The sequence below is a fragment of the Lissotriton vulgaris genome, chromosome 2_1 (genome assembly GCF_964263255.1).
Source record: "Lissotriton vulgaris chromosome 2_1, aLisVul1.2, whole genome shotgun sequence".
Classification (NCBI taxonomy): Eukaryota; Metazoa; Chordata; class Amphibia; order Caudata; family Salamandridae; genus Lissotriton; species Lissotriton vulgaris.
In genome coordinates this window covers 160,191,222-160,208,703 of record NC_141687.1, presented here as the reverse complement: position 1 = coordinate 160,208,703, position 17,482 = coordinate 160,191,222, and the positions used below count along the sequence as shown (strand labels likewise).

The 17,482-nt window shown below is 46.4% G+C and overlaps 1 protein-coding gene across 1 annotated transcript in view; it reads right to left on the bottom strand.

Moving 5' to 3' along the window:
- LOC147729747 (eosinophil peroxidase-like) overlaps nt 1-11,594 on the bottom strand; it is a 45,578-nt gene extending 33,984 nt beyond the window's left edge. The window contains exons 1-4 of the mRNA XM_086954634.1: nt 11,508-11,594; nt 8,608-8,701; nt 5,397-5,572; nt 3,844-3,964 (exon numbers count right to left, since the gene is read on the bottom strand). Coding sequence (XP_086810760.1) covers nt 3,844-3,964; nt 5,397-5,572; nt 8,608-8,701; nt 11,508-11,583 — 467 coding nt within the window. The 5' untranslated portion in view covers nt 11,584-11,594. The remainder of the gene's footprint in view (nt 1-3,843; nt 3,965-5,396; nt 5,573-8,607; nt 8,702-11,507) is intronic.
- Nucleotides 11,595-17,482: the final 5,888 nt, after the last annotated feature.

Genomic DNA, 17,482 nt, shown 5'->3' with positions numbered 1-17,482 from the left:
TAACAGGGAAATCACTCTTAATCAACCAGGCTAGCTTGAATCCAGTGGCACAGTGAGCCCGGGAACCATGTCTGGGCATACCCAACATGGTGCGGGTGAACAAAACAAACACAAGGAAATGATGGATGGGGTGCTGAAACTTTTCAGACACTCACCCCCAATCACAGATCTGGAGTAAATTCATTGTTCTTTTGCTCACCATGCCAGCATTCTGTCCATCAATTGTTGCTACAGTATTCCTCTGTAATGTTGTAATGTCTTTCTGAGAACCACATGAGGAAATATTCCATCTAGCGCTTTTGACAAGAACTGTAATGTTTATGGTTTTGGTGTCAGGAAACCACATTGTCTCCTGTTTCTGTTGTCATTAGCTTTTCTGGTGGCCAATGGCCAGAGTTAATTTAATCTGAAAATGGTCAGACCAGTCCACTAGTATGAGGTCTTTGGCGGACAAAGGTATATTCTTTGAGATGAGTAGATCAACAAGGTAGGCCTTAAACTATGAGGAGTTTTAAAATGTTTGTATGAAAACACTGTCAACAAGGAAAGAAGGCAATAGATTGACAGATTGGTCTTGGATGTCACTCTAATACAGATGAAATAACAGAGGAAAATGCTGGCCTCAGGAAACAACAGTTGAAACGTAATGAAGTCCATGCACTCTTCAATAAATGTGTTATCTTTACTAGGGGGTGGTAGATGACATTTTGTCTGAGAGTAAATGCCTTATGAGTGAAGATCTCCTTTGATGGGCATTGGAAGATGTCATACAAAACAGCAGGATGTTTTCAGAAGCCTAATGTGATCTTATGAATAAGAACTACTCCACCACCATGCCTGTCCTCTCAGTTACACCATTTAGGGAAATACTGCTAGGGTAGAAGGATGTTGAAGGACTCGGAGAGCCCTATTCCAGTTATGACTAGGTTTTCAAGGTTGAAATTCAAGATGGTGTTAGAAATCTACATACAGTACTTTACTACTGAACAGATGTGCAGCATGCATTAAAGAAAAGAGTGTCTTGTAATGAACACAGGGTTGTGCAGCTGACTGTTAAGTATTGAAATCAGGTTCCTTCCTCATAAGTTACGTTTAGGTGTGGGGAGGTCTATTATTTATAATAACTGGGATGATGGAGTTTAATTGGTTTGGTCACTTACCTGTTTAGCATTGGTGCATATGATTATCTGGCTTTCAACTAGTTCACAGAGTCTATATAAACTTCAACAACTTTTCAAATGTCTCTATCATTGAGAGAGGATTGTTTTCTCCTGAGGCAAGGTTCACTGATAGTTTATCTTTCCGGATTATTTATCTGGGCCATTGGTTGGGTTGGTAGATGAGGTGGGCCCTGAGATAAATCTTCAATTCAAAGGAGATTGTAGATCTGGAGGGTGAGAAAAAGTGTAGTTCTTGGAGATAAATCTTGGATTGCCCTATCAGGCTGGGGGCTGAGTCTGGGAGATGGGGCTTTGATTGGCCTGATGGGTTACAGGATTAAACCGGTGCACTAGAAATTAATGGAGGCTGAGTGTTACCTAAGGAATAAGCAGAGGAGAATGATTTTGGGGACCATGAAAGTTAGGATGCATTGGAGGAATTTGGGAGATAATCAGACGGGGTTTGGGAAGAGAGAACGTTGGAGGCGCCGTAAGGTTGTAGGCAGAGGGAGGAATTTACTACAGGGTTTATACTAACACAGCTTCCAGGCGAAAGAGATGGAATTTATTCATGTCCATAAAACTGAAGGTGAGTACAGTTGGGCTTACTATTGCTGCTAGAAATAAATGAGGTCCAAAAGCATGGTCTATATTCTAGCTAATTTCATAGTTCCCTGTTGCAGTGAAGGGCACTGTGTGGCAGTTTAATTAAATACTGTTTTACTGCAAGATTTGGAGTGGGTTAGTGCTGGGTTCTTTTGAGGAAAGGTGACAAGTAGTCTTTTTTCTGGGCAGATTATTTTTCATATGGTTGTTGGAGGTACTCTTTTCCAGCATCAGAGGGAGATTCATGGGCTCATGGCTTGAAAACTTGCAGAGGGAGACGAGCAGAGGGAAGTACTTAAAACAAGATGGTGGGTTTAATAGAGACAGGTCAATCGTATCAAGTCCAGCCTCACACCCTTAAAAGGAGGCAGAGGGTGCCCGGCTTGGGACAGTCGTAGAGACAGTCAAGCTTGAGCTCAGGTTTAAGAACTCGGCATTACAGACGCAGTAGGTGGGCATTTATTGACTCTTGATGGGCTGCACCAGTGATGTAGGTGGAGCAGGGTGAGTGCAGGAGCAGTAGAGGCCTCCTCTCCCAGTCACTACTGGCTCTGTTCCCTGCTACCGGCTCCTTTAGCATGAGGCTGTGCCAGCACTCACCTCAGCCTTCCTCCATGAACCACAGGCTCTTTAAGGCAGTAGCATTTCATCTCACATCCAGCTTGGCCATGGGGACGAAGGAGCCATTGGCTTTTCATGCAATTACAAGTGACCAGAGAGCCGGTGGGACTGAAAACCTCTTTGGATTCTCATTCAGGTCTCATAAGTTGCAGCTGCATTCCTGGATGGGATGCCTTGAGAAGAATGTGCACCTAATGTATCCCAGGCTACAGGAGCTTGTAGTGGAGCTTCCGTCCTTGTGGTGCATATTTTGTGAGAAGTAGCAGCTGCTTAGATGTATAATATAATATGATTTTCATGACGCCAGCTTTTGTGTGTATGTTCTACTAAAAACAATGTTTAAACTATATTTTATAATATGAAGTGTCCTGTTGATGAAAACATATTTAGCCCCGCTTGAGTTGCAATGGTTTAAAATTACTATGCAGTAAATGATGCATTCATTCATGTAGTCATTCTTCTATTCATTCAGATGATGCCTTTGTGATATGAAACAATGTCCTTACAACATTAAGAATCTGCTCAACAGGTGATACACCTCCTCCTCTGAAATGGCAAGTGACATTCAGAAAGACAGGTGTCACCTTATCGCAGGCTGTACTCAATTCCTCCAGCCTACATTTGGTTCTGTGCATGTTCCACTAAGAGCATCCTGCCTGAAGCACATATTAACTATACTATACTGCATGAAAGGACTGATAGCAACTTCCCTGTTTGGGGAGGCTCTCGGTGTCCAAAGGAATTTATTGTGCTGAACATTATATGAACCCTCCCATTTCTGAGAAAGGCACCTTTTTAAAATTAAGTAGTCAGATAATCCATTCTCTGTAGTGGCCACCTCATTTCTTGTCATATTAATTTACATTGGAGGGGAGAGTTAGATGTATGGCAAACCATTTACAGCATATTAAACACAACTTGAATGAATGTATGACAGTCTCCAACTGAGGACCAGGTGCTCATATCTAGAGTCGCTCGAATTATGCGGCAGAAGATGGCGTAATCATATGGCTGGGTTTAGGAAATTATGCGGCAAGAAACACCAAATTATGTGGCGTAATGGGGTACATTTTGGGATAGTATTACTTCATTATTTTGTAATATTAACACTTCCTAACACTGTCTGGGCATGGGGTGCATCGCATTAGTACATCTAAACGTAGCTATTAGCAACAGAATGCTGACCAGTGTACTTTGGCAAAGGGTCCTTACACTGCGCGGCAAAACACGGCACAGCATTTTCACAAATGTATGAACTGTCTGAGCTAAGAACAATTTTTTGGGTTAAAATCTTGGGACTATGAAACAGATGATGGATTATGTAACAGTTGTGGCAGATCCATAATTATGCGGAAAAACACCATAGCTGCACAGTTACATAACTCCAGTGCCCCTTATAGCTCAGAGTGACCCACAGGCATTATATGTCAAAGGAAGCCACGGTGAGCACAGTTACCTGTTGTTGCATTCGCCAGTGATGGTTCTGAATCGACTGTTCGGACAGGCTGTGGGCATTGACTGATAGGCACAACCAGTGACCTTGGAGACGGAGTGAAGCTGTTCAGCAGTGAGTATATCTGCAAACGGTTACAGCAAAAGTATTATTGAATTGTTACTAATCCTCCCAACCCCTATATTACTGAATATATACTTTTTAACTCCCCCTACATTTGCCAAACCATTCCAATCCTATTTTGTTTAAAAAAAAATTTTTTACCATGCTTGCCTAATTCAGGCACTTTTATCAAAATTATTTTTCCCAAAGAATCCTTAATTGGTTAGATTGGGAGCTGTTCTACTGGTCATCTCAAATTGTTCCTTTATCTGTGCATAGTCTTGTCTTCTTTAAGTATAAAATGTACAAAGTGCATTCTGGAAAATGTAAGAGAAATATGGCACTGTACAAAAAAAATCCAAATAAGATTGGAAGGATATATGTCTGATAAACAAAAGGATAAATAACTTTGGGAACATTTTAAATCTATTACAAATTTAAAAATGCCGAAAATTACAAATACAACCACAATGGAAATTATTAATTTTCAGTAGAATAGATATTTCAAGAAAGAGGTCGCGGGACGATAACAAGCCGGCAAAAGTCTACCCAAAGAAATGTGTTTTTAGTGCATTTCAAGAAACAATTACTGAGGAGATTGTGAGGATTTCAACTGACAAAGAATTTTAAAAAATATAGTACAACATCAGAACATGCTTCATTTTAAAGCTTTTGTCTATTGAAATAGTGGTTTCTCAACACAATATATGCCCTTACTGGTGTTGTTATGCCTCAAGCGCACCAAACTAGACTATAAAGGCTGCGACCCAGATCCCTTCTCAAAAGCAAAGTCTTTTTCAGAGAGAGTGACTTCCACCCACCAACAAAGCCTCCTCTACCACCCCTTCCTAAACTCTGGGAATGGAGAATTAAGGGAATTTGGCTTTCAGGAGACATGCTCTGTTGGTCATAGGCTTTGGTCGTACTTAGAGGACTTGAGTCTCTCTCTGCCCATCAAGGCCAGACTTAGAATGAACAGACTCCTTCTCCTTCCTCGTGGCCAAGGCCTGGAACACCCTGCCGCTCCACCTCAGACAGACAACATTGTTCCAATGTTCGCAAGAAACCTCAAAACCTGGTTCTTCGACCGACCCGCTCCTTGATGCAATAGATCCTGCCCCCTCCCTACCCCTAGCGCCTTGAGACCCTTACGGGTGAGTAGTCGCACCTAACAAACCCTTGATTCATTGATTGATTGACTATCAGTGGTTGTATCTGATGTCCTACAGTTGGATAACCCGCTGATGAGTCTCTCACTGGTTGCAAAGGGCAGCCTCTTGCCAGCTATAATATATAATATCTGATAATTAATACTAAACAGTCTTTTAGTGCTTACACTAAACAGCCTGCCGGTGGCTGCACTGGGCCCTCTCTGGTTGGTTTGACTGAGCAGCACTTTGCTAGTTGCTAGTTAGTGAACAGTCACTTCCCATGGTTATTCATCTGTCTCTTACCTGTGATATTGAAGGGCCTCTGGTAGGAGTTCTCCACCCTCTCCTTCAACAACTGGAAGGTGGTCTCCATATAATCCGCTGCCCTGATGGCGGTCCTGCTGCCTGCCACCGGCTGCTTGAAGAAAGCCATGATGTCCGAGGGCGAGAGGCTCCCCTGCTTCAGTTTGTTCTTTAAACTGGGAAGGGAAAATATAATTTGGGTCTGGTCAATTCGGTGTGTCTTCAATTTTTAGTGAAATGTGTCAATTGCCAGTGCTGCAAATGAAGACCTGGAGCTACACACTGATCATAAGCAGCACCGCAGCAGTGCAAACCTTGCGTCTGAGGACTGGACCTACATGTCTTAAAGTTCAGATTCACTTTTATGTTCATCAAAGAAGTGAGCTCTGTAGTGCAGTTACTTTTTTCATTGCTAGATCTGAATCGGAGTGTACCCCTTTTTTCTTGTTTTATTAAACTAACTTCTCTAGAACAGTGTTCCTCGCATGCTGCAGCTCCCCATTAGGAAAGATTTTCAAATTGTGAGCTTGGACAGGAGGTTATTGCAGGCAAAACAGAAAGACAAAGTTTTAGCCTAAGAGTAACGTGTTCTAGACTAGTCTTGACAATTTGAATTTCTGATGTGCAAAGAGTCTACACATTCTTAACCAGTTTAAGATGAATGTCATTGAGAGCCCTTGAACAGTCCTCCAGTAATCCTCCAATAGAATGAATATTGGGAGTAGATCATCTGTGTATTGTAGTAACAGGACTGTATCACTAAATAACTTGTCTACTTGGTTTTCTACAGACCACCATTCGTCTCAATACCTGTTTAGTAAATTGAAATAGTCAATACTAAGGTCCACGTAATGTGGCCTGTAAATGCTGATTTGTGCACACATAGGAGTTCATGCCTGAATTAAGATGCCAAGTTTTACAATAATTACAACACCGACTTATTTTTGCCCGCATCATTTTTTGCAGCTTATACCGCAGTGGAATTTATGGGGGTAATACCATCAAACTCCAAATTTGCAGCCCCAGAAAAAGGCCGAAGCGCTGAGTTTCAAGCTAGCCTGGCTGATGAGGGGTGATAACCCAAAACCGGTTCCAGGATGCTTGTTTTCCGGTCCAGGTAGGCTCTAGCCTGGCAGTTCGGGCTGGACTGTTCCAATGAGGAGCAGGGTCAATGCTGATTTGCTTATGGCTGGGTCTAGACTGGAATGGCGTGGTGAGCAAAATAATGATGGATTATACTCATATCTGAGACTAGGGGTGAATGTTTGACAATGTGCAGCATTCCGTCGACCCTCTTTTTGTGTTGCATATCCTAATGTCGTGCCAGAAAATATCAATACCATGGGGTTATGTTCTTCACTATTCTGATTTCCGCACTTCGGAATGAGGGCTAATTTGGTACTACTTCCTATTTTTGCCTTCTCTGTGGTTTGTAAACTCTGCATGTGCAGTGTCTTCGCCGGCACTAATTCCATCAGATTTGACATGGTAACAATAATGTGGAGAATCACAGTAAAACTCAAAATACAAATTTGGTTCAAAGTGCCCACTCGTAATGAGGGCAAGCAGGTCTTGTCATAAATGGGTGCACTGTTACTAAATCCTACAAATTTGGACAGCTGGCCTCAGGAAGAAGATGTCCCTACATAATTTCTGCATGATCTCTTTCTTTAGGTGTGAGGAATGAGGAGTGGAGTTAGTCGTCAGGGTATCAAGAACTGAAGTAAAGTAGGGGTGGCATACTTCACCGGCAGAGAGAAACGAGGCACAACACACATGGCTACCCCCGTACACAGAGCAAACATAGGTCCTGATGTAGAGTTGGAGGCGGGTACTCCATCACAAATGTGATGGATATCCCATCCACCTTATTACAAGTACCTTAGGATATACACTTGTCATAAGGCGGACGTGATAGCAATCATCTTTGTGACACAGTAATCTGTCCTCTAAACTAGATTAGGTCCACGGTATCACTAGTAGCAATGAATGCTTCACAATCGGAGAGAGGAGAGGTGTGACACACAAGGGCAGGGTAGTATAAGCCACCCTACAGACACAGAACAGACTTAGTATCACCAGTAGCAATGAATGCTTCACCATCGGAGAGCGGAGAGGTGTGACACACAGGGAGGGTAGTATAACCCACCCCGCATACACAGAACAGACTTAGTATCACCAGTAGCAATGAATGCTTCACCATCGGAGAGCGGAGAGGTGGCAAACACAAGGGCAGGGTAGACTACGACACCCCACAGACATAGTATCACCAGCAGCAATGAATGCTTCAACGTCAGAGAGAGGGAGGTGTGACACACAAGGGCAGGGTAGACTAAGCCACCCCACAGACACAGAACAGACATAGTATCACCTGCAGCAATGAGGTCTTCACCATCGGAGAGAGGGAGGTGTGACACCTGGAGGGTAGACTAAGCCACCCCACATACACAGAACAGACTTAGTATCACCAGCAGCAATGAATGCTTCAACGTCAGAGAGAGGGAGGTGTGACACACAAGGGCAGGGTAGACTAAGCCACCCCACTTCACAGAACAGACAGCAACAACAGCGGTGGCGCCCGCCTCACCAGCAGATAGAGAGCCTAAGTGGAGCTCGATAAGAGGTGGCGGATCTCAATCGGGTGCATATAGAGCGAATCTCGTGGATTTATGGGAATTCCGATGGCGGAATGATAGATTCAGCCAGGATGGAAGCTCCAAAGGGCTGAGTTAGAATTTGGCAGTTATGATTGCTCTGAAAGGGCAGGTCAGAGTTCAGAGATTTAACAATGATAGGATGCCTGGTGGTGATCTATGGTGAATTCTCTCTTCACTCCAACAGTGATGGCAGCTGTAGAGGGACGAGTTGAGAGATTAAAGGCCAGACAGCGGTAGTTGCCTATTTTGAAGGGGCAGGTTCTAAAACATGTTATGGTGGCAGCTCTGAAAGAGCATCTTGGGCAGTAGTGGCAGCGCTGAATGTGCAGGTCCGAGAAGGTCAGAGACCAGAAGACAGGAAGTGATGTCAGCTTTGATGGTGAAAGATGGAGGTTCAGAAGTTGAATAAAGAATCCTAAAGAGACATGTCAGACGTCGGAATCCGCCAGGCATTCTGCGCCTGATGGCAGGGATTTGATACCTCCCTGTTACTCCTACACTTGAGAAATGTTCCTATAGATATGACCGGTACTACCCAAACCTTCATGACTCACGTTTGGCGCGTGTGCTTGTAGGCGGCATCCACCAGGTGCTTGGCTTCTTCAGCACACCTGAGAACGAAGGAAGTCTCCACCTCTTCCAGCCCATCTGCAAAGAGGAAATTCAGATTAAAACACACAGTGGTGCCAGTTATAAGAAGAGCCTACAGTCTGACACTTATCTGCAAGTGCTGCTGTGAAACTAACAGTACCTACCCGAATTCAGCCTGTGTAATGAAAAAACAAACTACAGCCTTTTAATTCGCCCGGTGTATCATGCTATTTTCAGGAGAAAATACAATTTTCAACCGGCTTTCTCACAGTTACCGTGGAATTCTATACACAAAGGCGTGGGAAGAGTTCGAGGGAGTAAACCTTTCCCGTTTATTAATACATGTATCCATAGTTCCTTGAAATCAAAAAGGACAGGTCAAGAAAGAGAGAATTAAAGAAACAAAGCAAAGAGCAAAGCCAGGAGAAAAAGCAAAAAGAAGTTGGAAGGAAAAAGGCGGTGTGGAGACAGTGAAAGGTAAAAAATGCTTAAGGAAAAAAGTGAGGTGAGAAGTAGGCAAAGGTACATGTGGTCGATGGGAAAGAGAAAAGAAAACAACCAGGGGAAAAGGAGACACAGACAGCAGATGTGTAACAAGTGTTGACAAAGCCCACCGGTCTCAGTTTTTTTAAACAAGAATTGTAAAAGCCAATACATATGTTTGTAACTGAAAATTAGCTTTGCTAATGCTTGTTACTAGCGATGTCTCCAATCTGAGGTAAGACCTTTCTGTAGAATCCTGCAGTATCTTAGGTAGTTACTAGTGGTCACTTGAGTCAGAGATACATTCTTACTGCAGTAGTCTTCATGGATTCAAAAACAAATCCTGTTTCTGTTTCGGACCTAGTACCTTTGGTCATTTGTAGTAAGAAACAGGGCTTCTCTAGCAGGCTGCAGTACTGTAGGTGTTTACAAAATATCAGCTACAGGAGCATGGGTTAGTAACCGAGGTCCTGGACTCAGAAACAAATTATTTCAGGAGCAGGTGGAGTATTTTATGTTATTACTTTAGGTTCTGGAATCCATCACGAATAGTTTTCTGTAGCAGTTTGCAGTACCTCAGATCGCCACTAGAGGTTCCCAGAGTCCCCCTTTTCTGGAGTAGACTGCAATTCCTGAGAACCAGTCAAAGGTGGCCACTCTGTACACGCTTCGGCGTGACTCAGGGCACTCATGAGTCGTGATGCCCCAGCCAGGGCCGGCCTAGGGCATGGGCGAGCTGAGCTCAGGGCGCCGTTATTCAGAGGCGCATCTGGGAACTGCCTGACTTAATGTCATGCAAAGAGCAGCGCGTCCATTCCACTTGATCTCAGTCGAGCGAGTCCCATTAAAGACGTTGTAATCAGCCCTTGATGTACATCAGGGCAGCCATATATCACCCATTTATAACAGACACCTCCCTCACTCATGACAGGCACAGCTCACCCTCTCATAGCAGGCGTATCCCACCCACTCAAAGAAGGCACAGCTCACCCACTCATAGCAGGCACATCTCACCGACTCACAGCAGGCATATCCCACCCACTCACAGCAGGCACAGCTCACCCACTCATAGCAGGCACAGCTCACCCACTCATAGCAGGCGTATCCCACCCACTGATAGCAGGCACAGCTCACCCACTCATGGCAGGCATATCCCACCCACTCATAGCAGGCATATCTCATCCACTCATAGCAGGCACAGTTCACCTACTCATAGCAGGCGTATCCCACTCACTCATAGCAGGCGTATCCCACCCACTCATAGCAGGCACAGCTTACCCACTCATAGCAGGCGTATCCCACACACTCATAGCAGGCACAGCTCACCCACTCATAGCAAGCACAGCTCACCCACTCATAGCAGGCGTATCGCACCCACTCATAGCAGGCATATCTCATCCACTCATAGCAGGCAGAGCTCACCCACTCATAGCAGGCGTATCCCACCCACTAATAGCAGGTACAGCTCACCCACTCATAGCAGGCACAGCTCACCCACTCATAGCAGGCGTATCCCACCCACTCATAGCAGGCACAGCTCACCCACTCATGGCAGACACATCCCACCCACTCATAGCAGGCACAGCTCACCCACTCATAGCAGGCGTATCCCACCCACTCATAGCAGACATATCTCATTCACTCATAGCAGGCACAGCTCACCCACTCATAGCAGGCGTATCCCACCCACTCATAGCAGGCACAGCTCACCCACTCATAGCAGCCACAGTTCACCCACTCATAGCAGCCACAGTTCACCCACTCATTGCAGGCGTATCCCACCCACTCATAGCAGGCGTATCCCACCCACTCATAGCAGCCACATCTCACCCTGACCCGTCTGTCTCTGCACTATCAATCCCTTTAGTACCCATGCGTCACCCACTACTAGACCCGACATATCTCACCGTGCCACTGCCGGCCTCGTGAGACATTGGCGCACTGACACCTTCGGGTAAAGTCCGCGCTATATAAAAAGGCATAAATAAATAAATACATAAATAAACAAACATTCATTGTAACATTCATCGTAACTGACAGTCAGTTCCCTCCTGCCCGAAGTCACGGCGGCCTCTGGCCTCTATCCTCACACTCTGTCACCTTTCCGCTCAGGGGCTCTCAGTCCGCACAGATCTCACCCGCGTCCAGCAGTCGAGAGCCCAGAGTGTCCTCGGCAGCGGTCTCACCCCCTGACACCCGCCGCACAGGGCACTCTCCAAAGCGGGTGCACTAACTCGGGGACAACCTGTAGACTATAGGCTAAAAGCATGGCAGGGCCGACTCCACCTTTCATTCTGCACAGTTTTACCAGCATGTTTTAGGAATGAGCGCTCCGGGGCGAGTGGGGAAGAGGGACAGAGGCTGCAGGACAAGGCCTTACCGTAGAAAGAAGACGCTGCTGTTTGCAAGAAGCCCAGTGCCAGCAGCAACCGGAGGGCAGCTCTCACGGGACCCATGGCTGAAAGACAACAAGGGACAGAGTTAGAGACGGCCTGCCCGACCCCACACCTACCCCGGCAGCCCCCAGCATCAACATCCACAGGGAGGGCTCTGGAAGAGCGGGGCGCTCGGTCCCCAGCACCCCAAGCATCCCCGCCTACACCAGCTCCACCTGACCCCAGTGCCTGGCAAGGCTCGCGCTGCAGGGGGGCACGGCTGCTTTCCAAGAAGGGTCGTGACCTCCCGTGACGCAGCCTACGTGCCGTCACTTGTGCCCTGTGATGGGCGTTACTGATGATGAACAGGGCCTGGTTCCATCAGCTGGGGGGGGGGAAGCCTGACCCCCGGGGGCACACACAGGGGCTGGCATGCTGCACCCAGGGTCACAGAAGAAAACGGGATTCAGTGCCAATCACAGGGCGTGTGCGGGCACCGCGTCACCCCAACCACAGAGATGCTGTGCCAGCCTGGTGCAGCCCTGGCACAGGGCCTAGGCGCCTTGAACCGGCGCTGGAGTTGCATACAGCGCTGTACAGAAATATGTCTATACCATAATATACAATAGTGGAGGTGGACGAGCGCTACATCTCTCGTGTCTAAGTCCTCTCTCGGACAAGGTACGGACAGGGGGAGTCTACCCCCGTTGCTCTCGCTCACACAGGGAGGGTACAGACAGGGCGAATCTCTTACCTGCTGGTAGGTTGACTATACGGTGTGTGGCCTCTCCGCTGCTGTGCTCTCTGACTGGCGCCGTGCAGAGACAACGATTCCCTTCGTTTTTATAGACCCAGTGTCTCGTGACTCAGGCAAGAGACCCCCGCGGTCACAGCCCTTCCCCTTTCCCGTGTTTCCGGGGTCTTGCATAATGATGAGCCCCCCCCCCCCCTCGCATTCCCCCTTCACCTGAAACCGACGACCAGAGAAAGAGGAACACACTGACCAGACTTAGTGACACGATCACGACACGTGTGTGAATACACACTACAAAGCCGACGTGAACACACCCGCGCTGACAAGGTGGGCCCAGCACACGGCATATTCACCTCACAGGAGTGGCGTCAGCATTAGTGCAGCAGGTGCAGTGGCACAGGAACCCAGTGTGAGGGGCCCATTGAACGCACTATGACTGTCTGTTACTATCCACTTTGGGCTCGAGTGGCATTTCCCTGCTTGAACTAGTGCCCATGACGCATTTGTAACTCATTGAAGCCTCAGCGCTATGTGGCAGGTTCCGAACTCTCATGATCGTACTATAGAAATGTTGCAAATAATTATTACATCGAGGTGAGGCAGCAAAGAAGGAAAACTCAAAACGATACCGTTTCCACCCCCTTCCAATGAGTTTACATTGGAAATCTGTTTCTCGGAGGTATCTTCTCTGGGTCGGAGGGAGCGCTTGGTTCCTGGGCAGTATCCCTCCTCTGCCCCGTTGTTTCCCACAGTTCTTCTTCTGGGCCCACAGGTACCATTGCCCTCCGAGTGGATTACCAAGTAACTCCTGTATTAAAGTAGTATCGGCTTCTTATGGTTACCCCCACTTTTTGCTTTTGTCACACTGTTTTTGGCTTAGTCTAACTTGGTTCCTGCTATCCAGGAGCCCAGGCTATCTGCTTTCTCCCTTAAATTGCAATGCATGTACTTTAGGTACACTCTAGATTGGATTCTGGTGTGCCCTTATCAGTCCCTAGTATATGGTACACCATGTACCACCACGTGGAGGTGACATCGGACTATTACTCAACAGAGAAGAACTTAAAATGATTTTACTCTTTGACAGTATTCAAAACGGCTTGAACCGAAATGAGGATTGGACCTCACTCCTATGAAATTCAGCCGCCTTGATTCCGAGACATTGAGTATACCACAGAATTTAATGCCACCTTGACCCACCTTTATGATAACTAGCTATCTCTCAGTTACTAGCAACCTACAGATCATAATTTTGGGTTCCTTCCTTCTTCATTGCCATAATTGAAAATGTAACCATGCTTGTAAATAAGGGAATGTGAGGAAGTCACCTTAGTCACTTGCATGCCTTGCGCGATCATATCGTCACTCTAATCAATTCACTTTCCCTTCAACGCCATGCTATCGACCCTCAATGACCCAACCAACAATTCAACTTCCCGAATAGGTTCCTGCCACTTCCAATATGGGCACCACATCAACTCCAGATCCTCGACCAGTGACAGCTGGATAGCGCATTAGACTCCACGCTCCTCGCGCTCATGTAATTATTCCGATGCGCCTTCCGGCCCCTTGACGACTCACTACTCTCTATAAAATAATGGGCAATACATCACTCCGGCATGCTTTAGGCACTTGAAATTGATACATGATAGTCACGACTTGACACTAATACCCATCATGGCATGAAATAATCACAATGCGCCGTGGATGATCTAGTACTAGATGCCTGACACATCTCTCACAAGAATGACCAAATAGCACCTTTAGCATGGTATGAGTTCATTTTTAGAGGTATTCTAAGAGTTACACAGATGATTAATGTACTGTCATATGTCCCCCTTTTTCCCTGTCCATACAGGCTTTAAATTCAGGCAGGCAATGCTTGTCCTGATGATGATCCACCATTTTTAACTGGATCGAAACGCCGTCGACATGATATGTGGGTCTAAACACCAGTTCACTATTATGTGCCTAAAATGATGTGTTTCCCACATATGTGAAGCAAATACACTGTAAATACTGCTTTTTTGCTCCCTTTTCCTTATATGCCTGAAATACCTTATATGTTTGTATTGTCTAAATGTACGTGTAGCTCTGTGGATGCAGGACTGTGTCCCACTGTTCCATTGTTTTTTCCAAAATCAATTTAATTAAGTATTGAATAAATCTTTAAGTCCGGCTGGACTTTTCTTGTATATTATAGTGCATATTGTAGCCTATAATTATTATAATCGATATTCTCCTTGTCAAGGAACTTTGTTTCTTTAATAATTGATACCCCATGTCCTTGCTTACCTAGAGGGTTCCCTCGTCTTTAAAACCCCATGTACCCAGGGCATAGGTACCCCAGAGACCTACAATGGGCTCCAGCATGTATTATGGCACCCATGAGAGGCCATCAACATTGACACAACAGGCCTGCTACTGCAGACTGTGTAAGATGATGCTTGCACCACCTACTGAGATATAGGTTCACTATATCTCTCTAAATCACTACACTTAAATACCTATCCGTCACCCCTATGGCAGGCCTTAACAATCCTGAAGGCAGGGTGCTGGGTTTTACATGAGGCGGTGCCCCTACATGAGCAGAGCCCCTCTGCAGCCTTCGGAGACTATTCTCCGGGGTTGTCTGTGATGCAGCCAGACATATTTGTTTAACCGCATCGCTGCTGCGGTGACTTTTGCGCTGTGCAGCTTTTTTCTGAAAACCGCGTTACATGACGAGCTCAGCTCGTCATCCGCACACGTCACCCGTGGCTGATGACGAGCTGAGCTCGTCATCAGCATCGAAGGGGTTAAGTGCAGTATAACCTCACGGTAAATGCTATCTTTAAAACGGCTGGTTAGAAACATGTTGTGTTTGGTGTCAAACACTTTGGAATCATACCTCCACACCAGTGACTGGTTTGGGAGGTATGATTCCAACCTTCTATAGGGATATATATGGGTCACCAGTATACCCGGTACCAGCCTTCTCGACCAGGGCAGCACAAAATGGATGCTGCCAGCCCCAGACACGGGTCTGCCCTCCTGCTGCTGAGCCAAGCTCGCGCAGAGGAAGGCATGACAATTGTCATCCTGTCACAGGGAAGTGTAACCATTTCCCAGACATGATTTACTGTTTTGGGGCTGGGTGGGTGCACTCTCTGAGTGCCAGAAAGTCTGCACTGGGGGCACATTTGGTGTCCCAGTGCATAGTCTGCCTCAAACCAGTTCTACGAGCCATTTGTTTCTGCTGTGGTCCAAAACTGAATAAAGGACATGGATGTAACCACCCCTCTGTCCTCCCCCTCCCACAGGAGGGTCCACAGAATCTATCCAACCCCTTCCCATGGGTAAAAAGTTGGTTACCTGCTCACAGGACTTTAGATTTTACCTGGACACGATTCTGCTAAGAAGAGACCAAGTACTTAGACTGCCTGCATGACGCTGCATGACTGAAGAATCTCCCTTGGAGTAAAGGAGTTACTTCCCTGCAAAAGCGGGCACCTAAACCCATCTACCCGATTTGCTTCTCCGGAGCTCCAGTGGACTCCAAAGATTTCAGCAACACAGAAGGTGGGTTCCCGAATGTCACTGAGGTCAATCTACCCTCTCAGTGATTCTGAGACCAGCATCCCTCGTGGGGACCGTGCAACCCAAACCCCTGTGCACAGCATATTTTTGCAGTTGCATATGCATAGTAATGATTCCTGAGTCTGTGCTTTAGACTCTGTGTAGTCCCGACCCCAGGTAGTATTTGCACCAAAGATTTCCGGCCTCAACTCTCCGAGTGTCCTGTGGGCTAGTCCTTTGTATACATGCTTGAGGTCTCCTCGCGATCCCTGATCCATTGGAAAGTGGGTCCAATCGAGGGTTACCTTGTGAATTCTTGGGCCTACCTGGTTGCTCCAGATGGGCCCTGACTATAATTGCTTGGAGAGTCCCCTCGACCTTGCTGGTCCACACCGTAACCTGTTTCCTCTGACCGCAAGGGTTGCAGTTGCAAAAGCTTGTTGGTGCTCCAGCCAGACATCGACTTCTCAGCTCTCGACATTCTTCATGGGACAACTCACCTCCGGATTCTGGTCATCCTAGACGTCTCCTGGTCCTCGTGGCTGCAGAGACAAGCAACCCTTCTTTGCACCTGAAGCATATAACATCGGTGGGCATTCGACTACCGAGCCCCTGGTCACCAGAAGTGATCCAGACTCTGTCCCCTCTGCTTTCAGGTTCCTCTCACCTTGGATCCAGGCTTGGATTCCACCGTACACTCTTCGCCATCCTGGCAGCAGTACTTCTTTGCAGCTCTCCATTGAAAATGACCAAGGTTTCCGACACCACTTGACACCTATGCACCTGGCTCCTCTGGGATAGGTAACACGGGTACCTCAGAACTCACTGGTGGGTTGGTCTTAGAACCTCCTATGTTCCAAAGGGTTTGTTTGAAGTCCTCTTAGAAGTGTCCTTAACTTGTAATTTTCCAACCTCGAATTTCCCGTATAGTTGTACGGAGCACGTGTCCCTGTTTCCTCACTGCAACCGTCCTCCAGGGGCTCCCTGTGTCAATCCTCTGGGTGGTTCCTTGGGGTCCCAGCAATTCTATGTGCTCTAGGTACTGTGTCTGGATAAGCCGTTGTTGTTATACTATTTCTTTTAGTATATGGTTCGGTCTCCCCTTGAGCCCGCACTGTATTGAGCAAATTACAAATGTTCTATTGATTCAGTATTGTGTGCTTTGGGCCCTAGTCTCGTGTAGAGACTAGAAGAGAGTGGTATATTAATAAATACATTTTATTATATAAACATTGTGTAGTTCTCCTTTCATTTAGTCATTTAGGAGGTGAGATTCTGGTTAAAAAAAAGCTGCTTTCATTCCTTCAAGATTAAGCCTGAAGGCTGCTCCCCATAGCTACCACTAGGATAGCTTTCAATAAAGGTTATCTTTGACCTCATACATCATAAGGGTTGTGTGGACTGGTACAAGGTACCCACTTTAAGAACATGTGCAAATAAAGGGCAGATAGGGATATTTTTGCAAGCAGCATTGGCACTGATCCTAGATACACAGAAAGCAGATACTGCTGGGAGCTCTCTGAGAGCAAAGGGCCCACTTCATAGGCTTTGACTCTGAAAGGGAAACAAGGTCAATGTGCACTCTTGGAGGGTGGTGGGAGGAAGGTCGAGCAGCACATGCGTCACTCACAATAATAAACAGATTGTTACAGCAATGGTCTTTCTTTT